Raw genomic sequence first — 26,195 nt, 5'->3', positions numbered from 1 at the left:
AGTTATATTAAGAACTTCTACTAACTTGGACCTTAATGCTTTAAATCTGTCATAAAGGCTGCCAAATTAATCTTTTTCTACTCCAGAAGTTATGTGAACTATCTAGTCATGTATCAAACATGTCTGATATCACACTAGGTGCTAAATTTTATTTTGGGAAACTTGATAATATAAATTTTCCTAAGCAAAGTGAAAATTATAAACTTGATGCAAAAGTTTATACTACCAACAGCTGTCCCCAATTTTCCCAATCTCTCCAACATAACAAACCTACTATCCCACCTCACCCAAGGTAAAACCATTAAAAGCCAGCACTAGACACTTCTGAATTTCATTTAGATGTTTGTCCTTTAGAATGTAAACTCTCAGCAGGTAGAGAATATTGTTTATATTAATATTGCATAATAACCTTATATAAACAGATACTAAATACTTCATAAACATTAGAACATTTTTAAAAACATGAGGTCATTTAATTGACATGTTTGTCTCCTGGCAGTCATGCAAGGGTATCTATCAGCTACATCTAAGGATTCACAAGATACTACCCAGAGTAACAAGGAAATGTAATCTTTACATGGTTCCAGTATTTCTGAGACTCTAATTCACCAAGTCCATTAACTTAATATCTACGAGATAATGATGAAATCCATGAACTGTGAATTGATTCTTCATGTATTATATACTATGCAAAACCCTTAAAACTATGTCTAATTCCCCTCTAGCTGCTTTTTAAAAAACACTCTCTAGTTAGGAAGGTATTCGTGTCTAACCTAAAATAATGTGTTCAGATGTTTGGGGATGTTTGCCAGGATTACCATGCTGTTACTGTTAACTGCCTAAGTAGCACTGAACTAAATCTGTTGGGAGGTGAGAAGAGAGTAAGGGTATATTGTTTAATCATTCAATATACTATCCTTGCATTTATCAGCATTCTACTGAAAGCTTCAGAAAGTCTGAGAAGTGGTCTTTCACAAACATCCAATTCTAATGTCTACTGACACTTCTAAGACATTTGACACAAGTTCCTGATCACAAAGGTTCCTAACGTTGTTTTAGAAGGCATCTGTCAGGAGTCACTAAGTATACAGGAGACATTTTAAAAATAAGATACAGATTTAACTTGCACAAATACTCTTTGGTGAGAGAGTAAAACACAGTAATAAAACAACTAGAACACATACCTTAAGGGTATTAAGTATGACACAGAACTCACAAATACAAGGTGGAGGGAAAACCTACAGACTAAAAACAAGAATACTGGGAACTAGAGACTATGAGAAATTTGGGATCATGGGAGAACTGAATACTGATTGGACTTACAATATTAAGCAATTACTAATTTTTAAGAGATGAAAATGCTATTATGGTTCTATTTTTAAAAGAGTCCTCTTTTACAGATTATATACTCAAGTATTTATGGATGAAACTATATGAAATCTGTAATCTGCTTCAAAATAATGTAGAGGGCAGAATGGATAAGGTTATATATACATGGTAACATGACTGGCCAATGTTTGATGATCACATTCAAGCTGCATGAGGTGTACATTGGGGCTTATCATATTATTGTCTACTCTTATCTCTGTGTGAAATTCTCCAAAACATGAAGTTAAAAAACAGATAAACTTGAGTCAGGCTATAGTGGGCCTTTGATACTAAGGACTTTGGGCATACATCCAAAGACAAGAAATCACATAGATTTGGAATTTGGGATTATTTTTACAAAACAAAAACCTGAGGAAGGTTAACCCACTGTGGTGTAACGTTGGACAGGCTATAGGCCAGAGTACCAGGGGAGAGATAACAACTAAACAGACATATTAGTAAGAAGCTGCTGTTAATAAGCTAGAACCAAGACTGGAGACACACTTGGAAACTTTATACACACCGAGGTGGTATCATTAGCCCAATGTTAGGAAAGCTGGGCGGAGTGTGTGAAATGAAGGAAGCTACATATAGATCTGGGAAAAAATAAAAAGCAGAAAGCAGCTAGTAAAATTCATTTACAATAAAAATAAGGACTAATGCTTACTAGTATATGCCAAGCATTGTTTTAGGCTTTACATATGTATATTAACTCCTTATATATATTGTATATAATCTATATTATATACAATATACAAATGATATTTTAAAATCTTTTTTAGAATTATTATTTAAAATACACATTTAAAATATGTATCACATGTAACTTAAAATACATTAACATATATACTAATTCTTTTACTGCAACAACCTTGGGTAGGTAGACACAATTATTACCCCCCTTCTGTAAGAACCTGTAAGTTCAGAGCTATAGGGCTGATGTTCTGAAGTTAAGATCCAAACTCAAGCCATTCTGGCCTCAGAATCTGTACTCCTAACTTTTGTGCCTTACTGCACTGCTTCTTGTTCACAAAATTTGACAGACAGAAGTACTTTATGAAGAAAGGTGACAATGGCACTTCCTTTAGAGTCAATCCAAATGCTTTAACAGCATGACGTTTCAGAAAAACTTACTTAGCTGATGAAACAATGAGTTGTGAATCTTTATAGGCAATCAGGTAGCTTTGATTCTCTGGATTATGCACTGTTACCTAAAAGGGAAAATTTTGAAATTTTGTGGCAATCCATAACATTCATTCATTCACACACAACACAAAGCCTCTAAAAGACATAAAGATGAGGAAGAATTAGCCCTTGTTGTCTAAAGGGAGTAACAACCGACATGTTCTAAATTTAAAATAACAGAGCTACTGCTTTATTACAAAATCAAAACATCACTGTTATAACTGCTTGCTCACTGTTAATATATTCGGTACTATACATTCATTGTAATGAACTACCAAGCACTTTAAATGTCAGAAAAGTGCTGTTACTAACTTAATAAACTAATATTTTAAAGTTCTTAAGTAGATTCATTTAGACTTAAAAAATTAGATGTTTAATGTACTTGACACTCCAGAAGAAAAAAGGAACAATGTGAATTTCATCTGTGCCAAGAACTTTTCATTCACACTAAACTGTTTTCCCATAGATGTCTCATAAAGTACTCAGCTAATCCAATCTGGTCAACACAGTCTATGCATCCTGAAATTCACTGGCAGCATAAATTCTAATCTACATTGAACTAAGTCATTCATAAAAGTCAAAAAACAAACAGGCTGCACTACAATCTCAATTTGGATTAACCAAAGTGAAACTCTAGAGATATATAAATTATGACAGTCTCATATAGCACATTTAAGATTAGATCATTTTCTTCAAATAGCTGTCCATACTTACACTTTCTAAAACTCGTAAACATCTCTCTGCTCCCCATAATGAGGCTACTAGTTTCTCTTCATCCTCATCTTTACTTAAATGATCCACACATTCTTTCACTAGGAGAAAGGAAATGGACACAGATTAATACGTCTCATCACTTTAATACTTACCTCCTTTACTAACATTAAAAGTCATCTGTATACATGCTATCAATGTGTTGGAACCTCTCTGAACATTTATTCTTAGTTTTATACAGTGAGATGCTGAAATGTATAAGACTCTAATTTATAATAATTAACTTTCCAATATCAAACTGTTAATGGCCTTTTCTATAAAAGTTAGGATTTTTAAGATGCTACTAAAAGGAAGAGATCCTTTCAAACTGATGCAATTATTCTTTGAAATATATAAACAGAATATTCAGGTTTTAAATTAAAAAATGTTGTATGTGTAATATATCATACCTTTATCTACAATATGATCCAGACCACCCAAAAGCCGTAGTTCTTCTTTAAACCAGTCTCCTGCTCGTTTAGAAGTAAGGGACAGTAAAGTCTCCATAGCTAAATGCCCAGTCTGAAAATCAGAAGCACCATTAACGAATATTGACTCTGAGTAGTAATTCTGAGGCAACACTTTTAGAGATTGCTTTTTAAAAAGAGGAAATTGCATGCTACCAGCCCACAGTATTTTTTTAATACAGTAAATGCTTTTTAAAAGTAAAACTAGTTTAAAACTGGTATCAGAATAGTCTTAAGCTGAAGAAATGTTTTTATCCATTGGCTTGTTTTCAGAGAAGATCCATTATTTAAAGTAGTCTATCAGTCTATCAGTTCTGCCAGTTCGATAAAATATATACTGGTACCATCATATAGGTAGGCTCAAGGGCGAATCAAAGGGTATATTTAACTGTAGATCAATACACTGGACTAATTTACCACAAAGGTTGTAGCAAGAAATACTCCAGAAACAAGGTGTGGGTGTGTCAAAATTTTTGTCCACTGGTAAAAATTGGTATCTTATTGCTTTGCTTTATGTTTTCTAACTATAACAAATGAGCTTATTTTCACATATTTTATCAGTTACCTGTAATTCTTTTACTGTAAGTCCCCTGTCAAATATTCTTCCCTTTATATTCATGTAAAGTAGCTTGTCTTTTTCTTACTGTTCTATATATTTTCTTATCTATTCTGAACAAAATTCCTTTTTTAGGGTTTCATATTCACCAATTTCAAACTTTATACTACAGGGTTATTAGCAGCTTGGATACTTTGGCCTCTATGGCAAAATGATATATAAACAATGATTTAGGACTACTATTGGAGGAAGCAAAGAACACTCAGAGCCATCTTTATAAACCAGGTTAGGTTTTTTCCATCCCTTCATTTGCCTTCAATTGTTAATTTTACTTTTTACTGCATTTCTTTTAAAAAGGGCAACTTGGTTCCTTTGACAATAAAGGAACTTTAGTATAACAAAAGAAATGCTTTAATGTAACAAAGCTGAAAAGACCTGGTTATCTTCCCAAAGCTTACCGCTTTGAAAGATGCAAGTTTACAGAAAGTCCTGCTGGGCTATTTTGAACTGAATATAAATTAGATTTAGAAATGCAAAAAACACATCAGCAAAAATCTTAATATTACTGATTTAGAAGAGATTTTATTTTATACCTTACAGATTTTACTCTGTACTTTAAAAAGAACAAGGTTGATGTCCAAGGTGACAAATACAGATCTAGAATTCAACACCACAATAACTGATTTAATTTTGCTCAATTCTCATTCTAAGTCCTTGAAAGAGTAATGTAATAAGATCAGTTTGGGCAGGGTTAGCTCTTGAGTCACAGCAGTGAAAATGAAGACTAATGAGGCTTTCTTTGCTTAGGAAGAAAGGGGCATAGTAATTTGATGTTAATACAACAAACATTCGTTAAGATCTGATGCAAAAAAGCAATTTTTTTGTTTGTTTCTATAGGCATAAAAAGGACTGTTTGGTATTTTAGGCTACATTCAGTATATGTTAGTATTTTAAAATAGCTTACAATTCAAACACTTTATTTGAAACTGGAATAGTTCTCAAAGAGTTAAAACACAACCAAATCACTAATCAGAATATTATTCAGCAATTGTGAGCTCAGTTATCTGAATTATATTTTAATATTATAATATTAATATTTAAAAATATCTTTCCATGGTACATTAAGAATAGCAACATATTTCAAGGAACAGGTTGAATAATGAATAAAACAAACGATGTGCAGGAGACAGTCACTGTACAAAACAATGCCTACTGTTAAAATTTAAAACAAACACAATACTGAGGATTAGCTGAAGGGGGGGTGGGCCACATCCTAATATTAGCAACTGTGTGTTCTGGTTTTAATCATGTGAGTTAACTACTTAACATAGCACAGTTATTATACTGGTATTTACCATCCTAGTAAATTCAATAAATGATGGGAAAAAATTCAACAAGCAAGTTTATCATCTTTATTTAAGAGCAAATGCCTGGAAAGAATCTAAATGTTCAACAATATGTGAGACAAAATTATAATGATGATAGTAACAATAATTTTTAAAAGCTGTATTTATTCAATTATGCAGCAAATAAAAATTATAGGCTCCAACTTAAGCCTTTATAGCATTAAAAAAACAGTATATATGTTCTAAAAGTGTTAAAATTAGAAGTATGAATGAATTTTATTTTATTTTTTTATGAATGTATTTTAAAATTAGGATACAAATAGTTTGGTGAGGTAGAACAACTATTTATCCACACTTTGAGCATAATAGCTCTTTTCTAATCTTAATAAGTGAAAGTACTAAATAGACATCAATTTTGTATCCTGTCTTTTAATGTTAACTTGCTTTGCCCCTCAACTCCCACTCTACCTGAATCTACTCCTTACTCTACCTTAACTAAGAAGATTAACAATCCTAAGTCATTATATGGCTAGCACAAAGCATTCTGTAATTTTTGAAAGCAAATATTGCAGTCTTCAGTTTAGTGGAGAGTAGAAAAACCAACAATTATATAATGTTGCAACTGTCTGAAAGTCATGTATATATAAATAAATAATCCTATTTTTTTCAAAATGACAAGGCCAGTTATCTTCCACTAGCCTACTAATCTTTGGGGATATTCTAGATTCTACAAGTTTTTTAAAAAAGCCAGAGGAAAGTGAAACTTAAAATCAACCAAAAGCAACATAATCATCTTAAATGGTGAGTTGTACTGAGCATAAGCATAGCCATGGCCATGACCCTGAGTATGAAGGACAATGTTCTACGGAGCAGTTCATGCCTAGGAATCCTCTTTTTGAGTCTTGGTCCCTTGCAGCAGTAAATCAGACATCCTGAGATACTCTGAAATAAATGAATGCTCATTGAATATGGCTCTTTCTGAAGATCCTTTAAATCTTTATTCCTAAAACCCATATAGTGTTAAGAATTCAAGTTCCTAATAGCCTAAATGTAGTTCCTACATTTTAAAAAAACTGACATTTTCATTTTACAACCAAAGGAAGGAACTCACCGTTATATTTTCTAGATCAAGGTGCTTATTGTGTACAGTTTCACAAAGCCTTCGAATTTTTTCTTTGATTTTGTTCATGTCTTTCTCATTCAGCAGCTTAGCTGAAGAAGCATCTTGTTCCAGTTCTAGAAGTCGAATCATCAGATCTAGGCTAGCTCTATCAAGATCCATGTTTAAACGATCTCTACTCAGTATGTACATGAGGGCAGCTGTACAAAGGGACAGATTCTTCAACAGACCCAAAAAGGGGAAAAAAAGTTAATGTAAGCAATTAGTGACAATTTCAGGCAACAAAAGACTATTGTGACATTTGTTTACATTTAGAAACCTTGAAAATGTTTTATTTAGTGAAAATCTCCCTCTTAAAATATTCTAGAGAAATGTGATTTCAATAAGTACATAAAGCACCACTGCTTAAAATTTTCCTTTCTACAGACATTCCCTATACGAATGTCTCAGAGCTAGAAATGTTTAAGTGGAATTATATTTTTTCTGGCCATTCTGTGCTAAATGAAGATTTTACAAGACATTTTTCAGTTATCTAATTCTACTTTATAATATACTTCACTCTTTGTTCTTTATGATATAGTGAAGTCAAATTTCCATTTAAAATCAATAATGTAAATGTGTTTTAAAAAATAAACACAGCTGGGTTTGTGTTACTACATAAACTCAGGATGCTCAAAGAAACATATTAGACTCATTTCTTTAAAATAAACCTATCAGGTCTGGTTGAACCAAGTAGTTTTTTAAAAAAATCATTAATATCATGAGCTCTCAAAATCATTCAGATCAGGTAGTTAACACATTCAGCTTATAAAATCTACAAGTACCGAAGGTGATATAGATAAGCATTAATAGAACATAAAGGTCTATGTTAGAATAATTCCCAACATTTGGGATATTCTGTAAACATTTTTTCTATATATCTATTTTAACTGAAGCGTACTCGATCTTACATGAATTTCAATGCACGGAAACACAATTAACTATCTAAAGATTTAAACTTTAAATCCCCAAAATTCAAACTAGGTTTCTAATTAACTGCTTACAGAGCAAAATATATTTGGAAATAAGGCTTTGGAGATCCACTGCCACTAAAAATACACATTAATGCCTTGGTCCTCTCATAACTTCATAAAAAAGCACATTAATTCTTATTTCTCTTCTCCCTCATTGTTTTGAACCTGCTACAACTTGGTAACTGACTTATCTTCATTTGGGCTTAAGTGTATTGCTTTCAGTTTCAGAAGACTCAGTATTAGATTCTGTCACCTAATCTATACTTCAAATATAATTTTCCTGAACAAAAATATTATAAAGCCATTTCAAATTACCACCACTGATGATTAATGATTTTTTTCTAACTTTGAAAATGTTAACCTAACCTTTATAATGTAAATATGCTCTATTTTTTAAGAGAAAGTGTCAAGTCATAATGAAACTGAGGATGTGATTCCTTTTCACAATGGGATTCAACATCCAAACAAAATATTTAAAATTTTAATATCCAAAGTTTTTATTCATGCTATTAGTATCACAAAGTACTAAAAGTTGTCCCCCCCCCCCCCACCCCAGTACTTTCTGATTCGAGGTAATCAATGCTTACAGAACTAAATATCCAGTATGGTAGGTATGTCATGTCATACAGTGGTTAACAGTATAAACTGACAAGGAGGAAAAAATGTTGAGCAAATAGTCTGAAATGATTCATCAAGCAAAAAACTCTGGCATTAAGTTTTTCTAAACATTTAACAAATATGGGGCTTCACTGGTGGAGGTGAAGAATCTGCCTGCCAATTCAGGAGATGCAGGTTCAATCCCCAAGTGGGGAAGATCCCCTGGAGAAGGAAATGGCAACCCACTTCAGTTATTTTTGTCTGGAAAATCCTATCGAAAGGAGACTGACAGGCTACAGTCCTTGGGGTTGCAAAAAGAGTTGGGACACAACTTAGCTACTAAACAACAAAAACAAATTTAGTAAATATAAACTAGAATTCTGAAATAATGCTTCTCAACCCCAGAAACTTAAATACCTGATGATGCTGGGAATCATCCAAGGTTTTAAAGACCATTGCTACCATTCCGTGTGCTCTCAGGTGCATTCGAAAACTGGGCATGGCACATTTAGTAGCCAAACTAATAACACTAGAAGAAAACAGACTCGGTTAAGGGGACTGAAAATAGCTAGTGTGTTTTTTAAATTTGCATAATACCTAAATAAACAACAGAGTGCTCGGGGGTGGGGGGTTTATGTGTGTCAAAGCATTGCCCATGCAAATCACAATATAAAGACATGGGCAAACCAAATTTATTAAATACTTACTGATGCACAGTATGTGATTAGGTATGCTATATTAAAAAAACACAAATAATACATGATTGTCTTCAGTGTACTCTTTATATTACTGCTACCATGAAAAGCAAAAAAATCTCAGGTGTCTTCCATGTCTCTGATCCATAAAAATTATAAATATATAATTGGACATATTCCAAATGACTGGATAATTCAATCAAACCAAGATATTCAAACCATTATATATGCAAAAGATGACCCAAATCAAAACATGCTTACATCATTTATCACTTGCATATATAAAATCTGGTGCTAAAAAAGAAAAGATTCTTTGGCATAACACTTTTAAGCATCTGGAAACTGAAGCCTATGCTATGCTAAAATGCTGTATCATCCAACTTTCTTTAGTCCATGTAGGATCAAGTCCCTTAAAAGAAATCAATCACATTTTAACATCACTGGCTATAACCTACACCTATGATAACACAAATTGCAAATGTTTGGCTCCACTGAGCTAAACAATTTTAATGAGAAGGAGCATGTATACAATTTTCAAATATAAAAATAAGATCTTACCTAAGGCAACGTGTGTTTAGAGGCTGAGTGCTCTTTAAGCCACTTAACAAGTACTCAATGTCATCAGTGAACTCTTGGTTTTCACCAAATTCCACCACATCATTGAAGTGCTTCACGTGCTGAACAACAGTATACAACTGCCAAGAAAAAATAAGCCCACCTCTTTTGTAACTATGAAGTAGCATATTTAAATCTATGAACTTGCTCTGCTTTATTTAAAAGTGTATAAAGTAAGTTTATTAGATAGCAACCAACAAGTGTTTTAAAAACATTGGTAGCAGTAGGACAAGGTAAGTTTGTGGTTCAAAACTCAGTATCAGTTTACTGATATGTGCTCAAGACATCAAAAGGCTAAATTACATACAAAATTCTATCCACATGCAGCAGAACTGTACATGGACGCTTACTTCTTTGTCTTCCTTTCTGCATTTCAGTGCAGTAACTATATCTTGGTAGGGCTGAGTAGGTATTGTCACAGTTTTTATCACTTTGGGTGGTGGTGCAGGAGCCTTAAAAACTCCATCATCTTTTTGATTTTGCTCCTTTGAAGACAGCCTCACCTATTAATAAAGGTATTAAATTAGTTGCTCTAAATAAATATATAAAAATAGTAACATCTCATCTACTTGGTAAATTTAGTTTAAGAGTAATAAAACCCCAATTCTCCCCCTCAAAGGTAGGGGGAGACCTCTGAAAGGTCATAAGGGATACTTCAAAACTTTCATGCACTATAAGGTAAGACTTGTATGTGTTTTACTCACAAAGAACCACTCAGGAGCTTATTCTGGTCTTTTCAACCTAACATTTCATACAATTAGTTATCCATCTCCAGAATCATTAGAAGGAATAAAGAACCAAAATGACATACATAAATAGCATTAACAAACAACTCAGGATAGACAGGAAAACTACAACAGATAGACAAAAGAACTTTTAAAGTATAGGAGTCCACAGTTCATGGTAGGAAAAGTCAGCCATAAGAGCATGCACAATAATACCTAATATGCATAATAATGGCTTAATACTAGTAAAAGGAGCTTAATTAATATATCAAGAAGACAGAGAACCGTACATTACATTTTAGAATGATCTCTATCCCTGTTTTTTATTGTCTATAAAGAACTCATTCTTTGACAGCTCCATATGACTGAGGTGTCACTATTAATCTGTAAGTATTAATGCATGATCCTACCAGTTATTCTGGAGCAAATAATTTGCTAAAAATCTTTTTCAAATGTGTTTTGAATTGAAAGGTATTACTATAATGCAAGAAAAAAGTTCTGCTCTGAAAAACAAATTAATCACTCAAAGCCACTGTAAGATCAGTGTAGGATATGCTGATATAGCTCTCAATCATTTAAAAATTCCATAAAATGAGGATCAAGAATTGTCCAGTATTTTTAAGGCTTTCATTCATAACCTAGTAACACCAGAATTTCTGTTGTCCTGCCCACAATCCTTACTTTGCCAGTGAATTAAACTAAAATCACTAAATTTCAGTGAAGTTGAAAATAAACTATTAAACAGAAAAGCTAGAGACTTTCAAATTATGAATGAAGATAGCAACTGCTTAATTTAATATTCTTCATACAAACATGAAATTAAAAAGCATATTTCACTTACTGTGACACTCTGAGGCTTTACTACTGGTGGCGCAGGTAGTTCTTCCGAGTCTGGATGATTCCAATGTCTAGCATTATATACGGCTTTTGTAGGAGACTAGAGGAAAGAGAAAAAGATCAACTATTTCCATCTTACTCTGCATCCTTATAAGATTATCACATTTTAAAACTAAAAATCACAAAGAATAATTTATATAAATTGGACTCTTTACCATTAGCACCAACTGGGAAACCAAGACACACAGTATCTGATTTATATTACCACTAGGCTCCTACCATGCCAAAGGCAGATACGGAGCCACTGTCCTATTGTGATACAAAATCAACAATCAGTGTTCTGGGCAACTCTTACCAACCAAGAAAAGAAATTAAACCTCTTGTTTGGCTTATATTAACTTACTAATCAATACAGTTAATTCAACCTGTTCTTTATTCCTCATACTACTGATTCATGCCCTACATTCTTCCAACAATGAAAATCAGGCAGCTTACAACAAGGGATAAAAGTCCTTATTCATTTAGATGAAACTGGTGAGTTTTCAGATGAGTGTCATTATTCAAGTTTTCAGGTTTTATATGAAGGTAAATACTGTATGTATACCAAATATTACATAACACAGTGGAATCTAATTCAGTACTACACACTAAAATATATGCAAAATGTATAAAAATGCATACCGGGTGGGATAAAGATGTAAATCACCCCACCCCAGTACAAGTTAGTTTACTGCCAAATCAATATACTATAAACTTTATGAAAAAGACCTTTCAGCTTTAACACTTTGAATTTAAAAACTGAGGATAAGTGACTATGAGCTTGCATAATCAAATCCACAGAATTAAATCTGTATTAAAAGGAACAAATCTTCATTTTCAAAAGGAACTGATTAAACAGACTGATAACATTTTCTCCATCATTTACAAAAGTGATGTTAAATTATGTCCTTTAAACTTCAAATAATCTCATTAGAGATTTTTTGTTTGTAAGAGTATAATTAATAATCTTTGTATTTTCAGTATTACATATAAAAAACAAGGGAGTACAAGAAAAGAAACATACTTCAAGGCTGGCCAAAAATCCACATAAAAAATTAACCATCTTCCTTTACTAGCCTCAATGAAGTAACATTACTGGAATTAAGCATCATACAAAGTTATCTTTTTATATAAATATTTTCTTCAAAATAACCATGCTGTGACAAAAACAACTGTTTAAGCTCCAGAAGAACTGGTTTTTCAAAAGACAGAGCTTAAACTAATTCACATACTAATTTTAGTAGAAAATCTTAATGTGAAAAGGAATCTACTGTGAAACTTACATAAAGCAGAAGGTCTCACTTGTACTGTGTATACAAACACATTAGTATTCTTGTATATTAGCATAAAGTAATGCAGTATTAGTAAACTAAAGCAGTTTATGCAATGACTTGATCAGGCCTTGTGAGGCACAACCACATAGAGCAGACTCAACATAAATTTTTAAACCTCTATTCCTCACTATTTTTCTCTCAATATCTATATAATTTACATGCCTGCTAGTTGTTAGATCCCTCATTTCAGCAACCTCAAATACCCAAAGCACAGCCATAAGCCCAGGAAGATAACAGACTTTTTAAAAGAACAGGTGCCTCAAACCTGAAGCACTTATTTTTAAAAAGCACTTATTTCAAGTAAGAATATTTTGGATAATATAAAGGTTATCTGGTTCCACCAGTAACAAAATAGCAGAAGCCAACGTTCTAAATTAAACAGACTCTGGAGATAGGGACTATTACATATAAAACATACACACTACTACACATAAAACAAATAACTAAAAAAAAAAAAAACTAGTTAAGAGCTTACTGTGTAGCACTGGGAAGTCTACTCGATACTCTGTAATGGCCTATATGGGAAAAGAATCTAAAAAAGAGTGGATCTATGTATATGTATAACTGATTCACTTTGTTCTGCACCTGAAATTAACACAATGCTGTAAGTCAACTATACTCCAATAAAATGTTTTTAATTAATAGCAAAATATAGATATATATTAAACAGACCCCCTTCTAGTTAACTGCAAGTGGCAATACACCTAACAGTTACAAAGGAGAGACAGCAACCAGATGGTGTGGATTAAAATCCAGATAAACAGTAAGTTCTACTACTACTTGTTACTAAATATTTTTCTCATCTATAAAATAGCATTCATAACAGTATCTACTGCAAAAGGGTTGTTGTGAGGATTAAATGAATATATGTAAAACACATATTAGAGTGCCTGAAACAGTATGTACTATACAAGTATTATCACTGATGGTACTAATTATAATAACTATTATGTGATGATGTGCAAGTCTGAGTTCAGCATCTATATAAGAAAATTGGAGTGTATATTTATATATATATGTGTATATATATACACAGACATCTACTCACATAACAGAGGACTGAAATAAAAGGGATAACTGCCATAAACATACTCTGTTAACAAATATTATTATAAAAAGCAGACTGGGATATACTGTTCTAATTCATCTCAAAATTCAACAATATCCCTGATAAATACAGAGGCAAAAATCCTCAACAAAACACTAGAAAACTAAATTCAATAGCACATTAAAAGGATTATACATCCTAACCATATATAGGATTTATTCCTGGGGTGCAAGGTTAGTTCAACACATGAAAACCAACCAATGTGATACACCACCTTTATGGTGAAGGACAAATATCACATAATCATCTCAACTGGTGCAGAAAAACCACTAAACAAAATCCAACTCTCTTTAATGAAAAATATTCAACAACAGAAACTGAAGGAAATTATCTCAACAGAGGTCATATTTTAAAAGGCCCAGAGCTAACATCATACTCAACAGTGAAAAAAATGAAAAGCTTTTCCTCTGAGATCAGTAACAAGGTAAGGATGTCCACTCTCACTGATTGAACACAATACTGAACATATAACAAAAGTAATCAGGCAAGAAAAAGAAATAAAAGGCATCCAAATCAAAAAAAATTTTCTCTGTTCACAAATGACATAATCTTGTATAAAGAAAACCATAAAGATTTCACACACACCCAAAAAAAAAAACACCGTTAAAACAAATAAAAATGTATTCAATTAAGTTGTATTTGAGCAAACTCTGGGAGATAGTGGAGGACAAAGAGAGGAGCCTGGCGTGCTGCAGTCCATGCAGTCAGAGTCAGACACGACTTAGTGACCGAACAACATGATACAGAACTTATTTGCATTTATACACACCAACAAAGAACATCAAAAGAGGAAGTGGAAGAAAATTCCATTCACAATAATATCAAAAAGAATAAAATGCTTAGGAATAAATTTAACCAAAGAGGCAAAAGATCTGTTTGCACGGAGGACTACAAAACACTGAAATTAAAAGACACAAAGAAATGGAAAAACACCCTTTGTTCATGGATTAGATGACTTAGTAGTTAAAATGGCCATACTACTCAAAGTGATCTACAACTTCAATGGAATTCCGTTAAAATCCTAGTGGTAATTTCTATAGGAACAGACCAAACCTAACACTTATATGGAATCTCTAAAGACCCAGAATAGTCAAACAATCTTGAGAAATAACAAAAAACCCAGAGGCCCCATATTTCCTGATTTCAAAACATTACAAAGCTACAGTAATCAAAAGAGTAGGTAGGGTACTGATGCAAAGACAAATATATAGACCAAGTGTACAGAATATAACACCCAGGAATAAATCCACATATATATGGTCAAATTATCTTTACCAGTGGAGACAGTCTCTCCAACAAATGGTGCTGGAAAAACTAGATATCCACATGCAAAAGAATGAAACTTGACCTTCATCTTACACCATACACAAAAATATTTTTAAAATTTAAAAGTAAGACCTGAAGCTAAAACTCCCAGAAAACATGGGGGTGGAGGGAATACTTAACAGTGGTTGTAGCAATGACTTCTTGCCATGAAGCACAAGGAACAAAAGCAAGCATAAACAGCTAGGACTACATCGTGAAAAGCTTCTGCACAGCAAAGAAAACAATTAAGAGTGAAAAAGGCAACCTACAGAATAGAAGAAAAACCTTCAAACCATTTGTCTGATAAGAGATTACTATCCAAAATATACAGGGAACTCCTATAAATCAATAGCAAAAAAAGAAAAAGAAAAACAGGCAACGGACTTGAACAGAACACTGAGCACCAAAGAATTGATCCTTTCAAATTGCAGTGAAGACTCTTGCGAGTCCCTTAGACAGCAAGGAGATCAAAACAGTCAAGCCTAAAGGAAATCAACCCTGAATAGTTATTGAAAGGACTGATGCTGAAGCTGAAGTTCCAATATTTTGGCCACCTGATGCGCAGAGCTGACTCATTAGAATGGACCCTGATTATGGGAAAGACTGAGGGCAAGAGGAGAAGGGGACAGAGGATGAAATGGCTGGATGGCATTATCGACTCAATGGACATGAATTTGAGCAAACTCTGGGAGATGGTGAAAGATAGGGAGGCCTGGCGTGCTGCAGTCCATGGGGTCAAAAAGAGCTGGACACGACTGAGCAACTGAACAACAAGTATGATCCTGCAATCCCACTTTGAAGTCTTTATTCAAAAGAATTAAGAACAGGATCTCAAAGAAATATTTGTACATCCATGTTCAATGCAGTATTTTTCAAAATGGCCAAAAGGTAGAAATAACCTAACTATCCATCAACAGAGAATAAAGAAAATGTTACATATCCATACAACAGAATATTACTCAGCCATTAAAAAAAAAAAAAAGGAAATCCTATCATATGCTATAATATGAACCTTCAGGATGTTACCCTAAATGAAATAAGCCAGTCACAGAAGGACTTGATACTGCATGATTCCACTTATAAGAATTCTAGTCAAACTCATAAAAATAGAAATGGTGGTTGCCAGGGGCTGGAGAGAGGCCAAAATGGGGAGTTGCTATTCAATGCGTATAAAGTTTCAGTCAGGCAAGATGAAAAAATTCTAGAGAACCATGGTACAATATTGTGCTTACAGTTAACAATAATATACACTTAACAATTTCCTATGAGGTAGACCTCATGTTGTAGTTTTTATCACAATAAAAAAAAAAGAATTTTGAAAAGCATTTGAAGCTTAACAGTATACAGAATAAACACTCAAGTTATATTCAAAAGATACACATGAACATTTTGTTTACTCTGTTGAATAAGGTGGCTTAGTAAACACTATTATTTTATAAGTTTTGACAAGGTTTTGCCATTTAATTTTTTTTTCCATTTATTTTTATTAGTTGGAGGCTAACTAATTACTTTACAATATTGGTTTTTGCCATACATTGACATGAATCAGCCACGGATTTACATGTGTTCCCCATCCCGATCCCCCCTCCCAGGTTTTGCCATTTTAATGCTAAAGACTAATCTAAAAGAGTGAATCCAATGAGAACTGTTGTTCCCTACTGTTAATTATTTCAAAGTTTTACAAAGTTAATATAAGGGAGCAGGATGATTTGAGGATACACCCTACTATTTAAAAATTAAAATAAAAACACATATGCACGTGGTTAATACACACACACTGGGGCATGGGTCAGAGGTAAGACATGACCAACACTGACTCTGAGCTCTTCACATCATTCCAAATGGTCTAACAACTTCACATGCACCTAAGTGCATGTCACACAGTGAAAGTGACTGTGCACAGTATCTACAAAAATACCTGACAGCAATCAACTTTTCATGGAAAACAAAAATCACTCTTATCATTTAGCAACCTAGCTAAATTTTAACTGGGTCATTTCTACCAGGCTTATCTTAAATCTTGTTCATTTTTTTTTCTGGTTTAAAAAGTAGATGTATCATATTAACTAGATTCCTTAACTTTTCAGTGTTAAAGTTATTTGTGGATTCTATTTCTTCTGAAATCTACTCCAAAGAATACTTAAAAACAAAGCTCTTAAGACTATTCTAACATCCTAAAGATTTGGAATCATTTTAGTATATTTCAATCCTAGTAATCTTAAACATACTAACATACCATACTATTCCTTTGTTTCAATTCTCCAGGTGCATGACAAATAAGAAGAACTTCAAACGTAACACTGTGTTATAGCTAAGGAAAAAATATGCCAGTGATAGACGCAGGGAGCATTTATCTATGAGAGAGAATTCAATTTCTACAAAAACAACGGACAAAAATTGGTTTTTACAATTATAATGCAAGGCTATGGTTAACAGATTGGCTTGCTGAATCACAATTAGAAAAAAGAGGTAAGAGTTCTTTCATGAAAAGCTAAGAAGAAATGACAATATTATGGTATTCTTTATTGAGCTGGCACTCAAAGGGGGAAAAAAATTGGAATAACTGCTTTTAAGCCACGTAAATTTTTTAGCAGTACCAAACTTATTTCTGAGTTTTAATGAGTACTGTGTACTAAATGAGGACAAATACAGTAAGCTGATTAGAATTCATCCAGCCTTACCCACACAAGGATATCATAACACAATTGCACTCTCACCAGTAATTCTATCAGCATGCGCTACAACTAAACGATTTCTGAAAAAGCCAAGTGCCACAATGCACAACTGTGCATGTGTAGCACTTTAGTGACAATTCAGAAAGGGAGAAAATTAATCTGGATTTGACTTTTTTTTTAATTCTTAAGGTTTCTTTTTGTTTAAGATGGGCAGTAGAGACAGAGTATTTGAGGAAGAAAAGTTCCACAAAGATTAGGGTGCGTTTTAGCTCTTTAGAACTTTCTTTTAAACATAATGCTATAATCTCAGATTGTCTTAAACTATGACCAAAACAGCCTTAGAGTAAAATTTTCTTATTTGTTTAAATATTCAGGACATAATTTGAGGAAAAACTGCACCTATCCCTAAACTAAAACCAAGAATGTCTCTACTGCTAAGAACTAGACATTAAGAAGTGTTAAGATGGAGCACTAAGCAAAGATATAATCTACCCGTACATGGGATAAGTAGAGCTGAAAATTTTTCCGATTCAATTAAGCCCTACAGATAAAACTTTCAAGATACAGTTATTTTTATGAATAGATTGTCAACTCCTATCCACAAGAACAATTTATCTGCTACTCAGTTGTTTTAACTTCAAAAGGATTTGTAACAATTTTATAAAACTTTGTAACAGGTATTGCCACATCAAAATATCATCTTAAAATAGCATAATTTGAGCATAAGCTCTAAAAATTTTAGTAAAACGTTATAAAACAGGTACTTGCACATCAGAATATCACCCTGAAACAGCATAACCTGAGCATAAGCTCTAAAAAGTCCAAATAACAAAACATAAAATAAAATACTTGACACTCTGAAAACTACTACTGTTAAGCCTACAGCTCAACAATTATTAAAATAAAAGATACTAGGATGAGCCACGATTCAAAAAAAAAAAAAAATCAGCTGAAATAAGCACCAGTTTTACAACTAAAACTATCACTAAATATAGAATGAACCAGTTGTATTAGGGAGATGACTTATCCAATTTAGAAACACAAAAAGAGAAGCTGAAAATATCTTGAAATATGGCTAGATAACATTCAATCTCCCCTTCATTTTCCTTTTAAGAAAAGGACACATGCTTGCCATGATTTTCCAACATCTCTTGCTACATGTGTGGGCATATGACCAGGTTCTAGTCAATGATACATGAACAGAAGTGCAGTACACCTTCTGGATCCTGGCCTTCTAGAGATGCTGAATGCCTCCCCTTCCCATTCTTACTATTCGTATTCAATACTCTATAGAGATGGTAGAATACTACAACAGAGGAAGATGGGTCCCTTACAATATAGCAATTTGAAAACAGTCCAGAGATAAACAGCCAAGGACTGGTAAGCCAAAGAAAAATAAGCTAGCTACTGAAAACTAATTTGAGATTTCTTTTACATTAGCTGAGTCAAGTGCTATTGAAATTAGTTAGGACTAAATAATGATAGGAATCTAATACATACATAAAATTTTGCCAACACCAGACTTGTATATATGTATCCTACACACATATAGTCTTAAAAAGAAACAATCTGAAGGACATAAAGAACATCTGCAAGAATAGAACAAGGAAAAAACACAATCTAAAGTTGACTTTTCTTTAAAAAAAAAAACTGTTAATATATATATACTCTAAGGAAGATCTCTATGAACTTACATGGTGTGATTTCTAAGAATTACTTCTAAACAAAAATTTTAAAAGAAAGCTAAGTGCAAAAGTACACATATAGATGCTACCTTTTACTATGTAAGAAAGGGGGGAAATAAGAAAATGCATGCTTTTTTTTTTAATGCTTGTTTTTATACAAATAAATAGAGAAAAGATAAAGCAGAGAACAATGAACAGTTTCTGACCAGGGGTGGAAGACAGGCTAGAACACTGCTCAACGAAGTGACTCTTCATTGAATTTACCTTTCTGTATTGACTTTTGGAAGCATGTTAATGTTGTGCATAATCAAATAAATTAAATAAATACAAATGAAAGGGAGAAAAAAACCTAAAAGTGAAAGCAAACCAGAACAAACAAACCTACTCACCATTCAAATGAACGGCAAATACAACGAAGGGAACAGAGAAAGCCCAAGAGACAGGCAGACAGAACTAATCTCAGTAACTTATGAGCACAGCATTTGTCTTTACACCTCGAGACGGGGAATGCAGGGTAGGACAAGTGCAGGATTACAAATAAATTCTAAACACATTAGCAGAGTTATTTATTGTAGTGGAATGGACAAAGCAACTCTGTACCTATTTTAGACCTATTACAGGTTTGAGTAAAAGTGTTGATATTGCTGCGAGTCAACACAGAAGGCAGGAGAGAACCCTTTGAGTCGGTCAGTTCAGTTGCTCAGTCGTGTCCGACTCTTTGCGACCCCATGAATCGCAGCACGCCAGGCCTCCCTGTCCATCACCAACTCCTGGAGTTTACTCAAACTCATGTCCATCGAATCGTCGGGATGGGCTATTATTGAAGTTAGTGTGAACTCATGATTTCTAGAACAGATATGTGCAGGAAATCTATATGCATATGCATACATATGTAGGAATCTATATGCGTTTAGATGCATATTTCCTATCTCCATCTCCAAAAAGGGCCAAGACGTGAAGACCATGTCTATTGTCCCAATCTTGGTCTCTACTCCTCACTAAAGCGAATAGAACTCCTCAGAGAATGGGCCTGATTCCAGGGCTGGAGCAGAGCACGTATGAGATGAATCTCGAACACTGTGTTATGCCAAAAAGTAAGAAAGTGCTCCCAGAATGATGGGGGTATGTCACAGTGACAGAAGAGCCACACTAGCCACATCATGACAAATGTACTTATAAAATAATGAATTATGAACCATTTTTTAAAAAAAGGTAGTGATTCATGAGTCCATAATGATAGAAATAAAACAACCAATTGAATAAAAGTAAGTAAATAAAACAAATGGGGAAAGGGGTGGGTTGATGCTTACAGCAGTGTTGAGAACTGACTAAATGATTATTTTACAAGCAGCACAGTTAAACACTGAATCAGAAAGGCATGATCATGCATATTAAATCTAAGAGTATGAAGAACAAGGTAGTTGAACAGTCTCTTCAAAGACTGCATTTTAGTTACAAGAGGAAGAAAATAATTATACAGCAATTATGTAAGGGCCGACCCCTTGAACTGGGTGATTATAATTAACCTCTATCCAGAAGTGGTACACTGAACAGAATGCATCATCACTTACACAGTACTTCAGCCCAGAGTGAATAACCTGAATCTAATCATGAGGAGACTTCAGATTAAACCAAAATGAGAAACTACTTTTTAAAGGGAGGATCAGGGAAATGTCAATGTCATAAAAAACAGACTATAGAAATGTTCCTAGTTAAAAGAGACTAAAGACACAGCTAAACAGCTAAATAAAATACCTCACCCTAGACTGGATCCTGTACCACAGAGGGGAAAATGCTACAAAGCACATTACTGCGTCAACTGACAAAACTGAAGCACAGATTAGGTAAAAATACTGGAACAATGTTAAATTTACTAAAGATGATTACTATGATGTGGACATTAACTAGAAAATACACACTGTATTTAGGAGTAAAGGGCTAATGATACATAGGTACATACACAAACTCACTTAAATATTCAGGACAAATGAAAAAGCAAATATTAAGATAATCAGGGTAAGGAATGTTCATTGTACAATATTATTTTTGTGACTCTTCTGTAATTTTTAAATTATTTCCAAATATAAACTATTTAAAAAATTATTTCCAAATAAAAATATTTAAAAAATTTTAAAAACTCCCTCAGAAAACTTGTAAAATAGAAAAGGTATAAATCATCATTCTTTCAGTTAATATTTCAATTTCTATGAAACAACTAAATCAAATTCAGACAAGAGTAAAAGAAAGAAATCAAAGAGTAATAAAAAGAATAATTCAACTTCAATATAGGCAATCGCTACAAAATGGGAAGGAATAGATATCCTTTATTTATGTTCTTAAATAAAATGTTAAACAGTCCATCATAACAAATGAAAGTTCAACAGCAATACTTCTCAGCTGAAGCACAGAAAAAGATGAAAACATAACCTATACCTTGCCCAAAGTTAGTAAGAGTCTTCTATTTTTAATGGTTTTTCCCTAAAAAGCCAATGGGCCACTGACAGTCTTCTTTGCCCTGGCTTCTAAGAAGCTCATAGTTGTATTTGTGGTAGGTCCCTAGGAAATCCATCAAGACCAAAGGGCTTGAATTTTGGCTTCAACTCATCTAATCTTTGGGACTTCCCTGGTGGCTCAGACAGTAAAGAATCTGCCTGCAATACAGGAGACTTGGTTAGATCCCTGGGTTGGGAAGATCCCTAGAGAAGGGAATGGCTACCCACTCCAGTATTCTTGCCTGGAACATCCCATGGACAGAAGAGCTTGGAGGGTGCAGTCCATGGGGTCACAAAGAGTCGGACACAACTGAGTGACTAACACATCTATACTTTTTCTTAGCACATTTTCCTCCTGGTTATTTTTCAACCTGGTTCTACCAAATTCACCTCTTTCCACTATACAAACAGATCTAGAAACAACACAGATGACAGAATTAGGTGACAAAAGACACTGAAGATAACTGTGACCATATCCCACACAGGTACAAAGGTAAGGGAGGCAATTCTGTTAAGTAGACGAGAAAGATATACAAAGACCCAAACTAAACTTTCAGCAATGAAAATTACTAAGTGGGATTAATAGCTAACTAGACAGTGGGTAGCTCAAACAGTAAAGAATCTGTCTGTGATGAGGGAGACCTGGGTTCAATCCCCGGGTTGGGAGCATCCCCTGGAGAAGAGCATGGCAACCCACTCCAGTATTCTTGCCTGGAGAATTCCATGGACAAAGGAACCTGGTGGAGCCTACAGTCCATGGATTCACAAAGAGTCAGAGATGAGTTAGCGACTAACACACATAGACACTGTTGAAGAACCTGAAAATGGTCAACAGAAAACTATCTAAACTATCTAACCAAATGAAACCAAGACTGAAAAAATTAAAAAGATGGATAGAATGGCAGCACACACTGGGAAAAGTTTCATCAAGCCCAGTAAATAAATGAGAAGGTAAAAATTAACTCCCTTCACAGATAGCACCACTTTGCCCTGAACTTCTCAAATACTATTTCATTTAAATTTCACTTAAACTCCCCAATTCCCCCAAAATTCTATGAAAATTTTTCTTTGGTAAGATCTCCTGTGAGTGCAGTATCCTTTACTGCAATAAGTCAATAAGCCTGATTCTGTTAAGACTACAGGCTATCTCTGCTGATTTTAGGCTGATTCAAAGTAAGACCAGTCCCCAGAGAGGGAAAAAGAGCCAAAAACTATTAGAAGAATATTGGCTAAAATTTCCCCAAATTTGATGCTGACCAATTGTCAAATATAAAAAAGCAAATATTTAGTACTATACACATACTTTGGATTCCCTGATAGCTCAGTTGGTTAAGAATCTCCCTACAATGCAGGTGACCCTGGTTCAATCCCTGGGTTGGGAAGATCCCCTGAAGAAGGGATAGGCTACCCACTCCAGTATTCTGGCCTGGAGAATTTGGACTGTATAGTCGATGGAGTTGCAAAGAGTAGGACACGACTAAGCAACTTTCACTTCACTTCACTATACACATTCTTTGCAGAAAGATACTTCCAAAAATCTTAGAAATAAACATTTATGAACACTTTCTATAGCTCAGACACTAGGAACTTAATGCTGGGGGGAAAAAAATATATGGTCACCATCCTCAAAAAACTCCCAGTGTTATATATCTGATGCTAATTTATGGTCATCATTATGAAGTCACAGGAGTATCAGTAAATTCAGCAAAGAGTTTTCTAGATGTCAGAAGCCCAATGAACTCTAAATAAAATGTATTACAAATTGGAAAAACAAATTCCAAACTATAAACACCCTAAAACACACACACACACACACTCTCTCTCTCTCTGTGTATGCTTAAGTATCAAATGTATGACAGAATTCCCATGCTCTTGATTAATTCATGGCTACATTTTCTCAATTTGAACTTCATTTTCTGGGAAATAAGCTAGAGTGAAATATTTTGAATTTTCCAATCTTAAAGGAACTTGAACTAAAGAAAACAAAAAGATTAATGGTACGTTCATGCCTTATTAAAATCCTCCCAGAATAAAATATTAAAGGAAAAAAAACACCAGAATTAGATCACATAGAGAAAATAACTTACATTTTCCTACATCTTTATAGAATGCAGATCAATGATTTAAGTACATGGTTTAATGTTTAAGTACATGGTTTAATGGTATGTAAATACTACCTATATAAAAGTAAGAGAGATATGCTTGCTTTGGAATAAATATGAAATACTAAGACTACTCAAAAGTTTCCATGGGGAAAAACATTCTATTAATACCTCACTTTCTAAGACATTTATCTTTCTCCTTTTAATACCCCCAATACCTAGCACTGTGAAATGCATGTAGTTATGTGCTGAATTAAAACAATGACAAAGAAAAGCAAACTAAAACTGACCCTCTTCCATATCCAGGTTCAACCAGAACACACTCAGCTTCAACAACTCTTTGACTCACCACCCTGGGAACAGTGGCTTTTTATTTTTATGCTCTGGCCAACAGTCCTCTCATCAGCAGACCAACAGCTAGAGTCTCTTTTTCAGACTTCACATTCATCTATATCTCAGATCTCTAGTCCATGAGAATATAGTAAATCTCATACTGTTTTGATGACTGAATCCTGGGATGGTCAATGAATCCCCAGACACAGAACAAAGGTAACCAACAATGTGAAGGAAAAATAAGCTGCTTCATCAGAGTTCTGTTAGAGAAGAATACTATAAATGAACATCTGTTCTTCAGTGAGAGGTGTCCTTTAAAATCACTTCAACTTTAAGATTCTGGTTTTAAGTTGATTGACAACCTATATAAACTCATTTTATAAAACAACAAAAAAAAATGAGTTTACAAAATTATAAAAACTACACTTTAAAACCACAGCTTTACACAATTTTAACTTTCAAATACAGCTAAGTTTATTAACAAGCTGATAATCAAGTTTTAATTTACTTACCCAAAAACCTACTATCCTGTGTCATATTGAAAAACAGAAGGGAATTTTAAAAAAAAGTCCAAAATGTTCCTTTGAGAGTCAAACAAAAGACACTACCAGATGGGCCCAGCATAAAACCACAGGGAAATGATGAAAGTGAAGGTATAAATATTTGAGAATTGAAACTGAGACTGACATTATGGTTAGTTTCATCAATGACCCAGCAATAATCTTAACTGGCAAAATAAGATAGCCGAAGCCTAAGGTAAAATATAAGCACTGAAGGTTAGTTAGGATGATTATATGGACAATCCCTTAGGAAGAGAGCAAACTGGCAACAGCTGAATGGAAAGGTATCAAAATCAAAGAACAGATCAGGCAAAAGAAATGATCTAAGTTTCTCAGCACATATATGGCAACAACAAATAATGGAATTCAGGGAAACTGTAACCAGTGATGAGAAATAAGACAGCACTGAAAAAAAAAATTTTTAATTACCAAATGATCAAATAAAACCATACAAAGAAAAAACAGGTACTTAAAACCAGGTTTATTTTGACTTAATCCCTCAAACCATGTCTTTACTTTTTCTGCCTTCCAAGCAACAACTTTTCTGAATAATCATTTTAAATATTTTCTTACCAGAAATTTTCTTTACCTTCCTCATCTTTCTGACACATTTTTCACCCAGCTAGCTCTCAATTCTGTTATAATCAACCCTTCTTTACATTCCTGGTGAAGTTGGGGAAAGTTCTCACTGCCAGCAAGCTTACAGAAAGTTAGTGTTTTCTAACACGGGAAGATAGGTAGAGGAAAGTGGGACCTCTCAGCTAGTGGCACTAAAGTTGAGGACATGGCCTGTGTGGTCAGGAAACTGGCCATATACAAAAGGACGGTATTAAGGATACTGGGAACCAGATTCCTCAATACCAGAAAAAAGAAGTAAAATTCGGAAAGTGGGAAGGCTGGAATAAAACATGGTGTTGCACTAGAATTGGAGGTATCTAGTGTGAACTCATGTTTCTAAAAATACACAGATATGAAATAAATGTGTCTGTGTGGTGGGTGCTAGGGGTGAGAGAGAGGAAGAAAATGCATATATTCACATGTTTCCTTGCTCTGCTGACTTAAAGTAGGCCTAGAAGCAATGACACCCCAGAAGAAATGACCATACCTTGGGATCAGATTTTATTTTTACAGATCATTCTCCACTAAGAAAACAGGGGTCCCTGGAGAAATGGCTGCTTCCAGGTCTGGGAATGTATCACAAGCCCAGAACATTTAGTGTGTCATTAGTAAGGAAACGCAAAACAGTGGGTCACGTTAAAAGCCAGTCTGAAAAAACACCCACAGGCCA

The 26,195-nt window shown here is 33.9% G+C and overlaps 1 protein-coding gene across 3 annotated transcripts in view; it reads right to left on the bottom strand.

Annotated features, from left to right (window-relative positions):
• The window catches only part of WAPL (WAPL cohesin release factor), a 72,971-nt gene that overhangs the window by 10,127 nt on the left and 36,649 nt on the right, over positions 1-26,195 (bottom strand). For all 3 annotated transcript variants that reach the window (XM_043476196.1, XM_043476198.1, XM_043476197.1), the window contains exons 5-12: positions 11,279-11,374; positions 10,063-10,215; positions 9,656-9,792; positions 8,820-8,931; positions 6,784-7,011; positions 3,714-3,825; positions 3,268-3,365; positions 2,503-2,579 (exon numbers count right to left, since the gene is read on the bottom strand). In XM_043476196.1, coding sequence (XP_043332131.1) covers positions 2,503-2,579; positions 3,268-3,365; positions 3,714-3,825; positions 6,784-7,011; positions 8,820-8,931; positions 9,656-9,792; positions 10,063-10,215; positions 11,279-11,374 — 1,013 coding nt within the window. The remainder of the gene's footprint in view (positions 1-2,502; positions 2,580-3,267; positions 3,366-3,713; positions 3,826-6,783; positions 7,012-8,819; positions 8,932-9,655; positions 9,793-10,062; positions 10,216-11,278; positions 11,375-26,195) is intronic.

Source organism: Cervus canadensis, chromosome 8 (assembly GCF_019320065.1).
Source record: "Cervus canadensis isolate Bull #8, Minnesota chromosome 8, ASM1932006v1, whole genome shotgun sequence".
NCBI lineage: Eukaryota > Metazoa > Chordata > Mammalia > Artiodactyla > Cervidae > Cervus > Cervus canadensis.
This window is presented reverse-complemented; position numbering and strand designations above follow the sequence as displayed.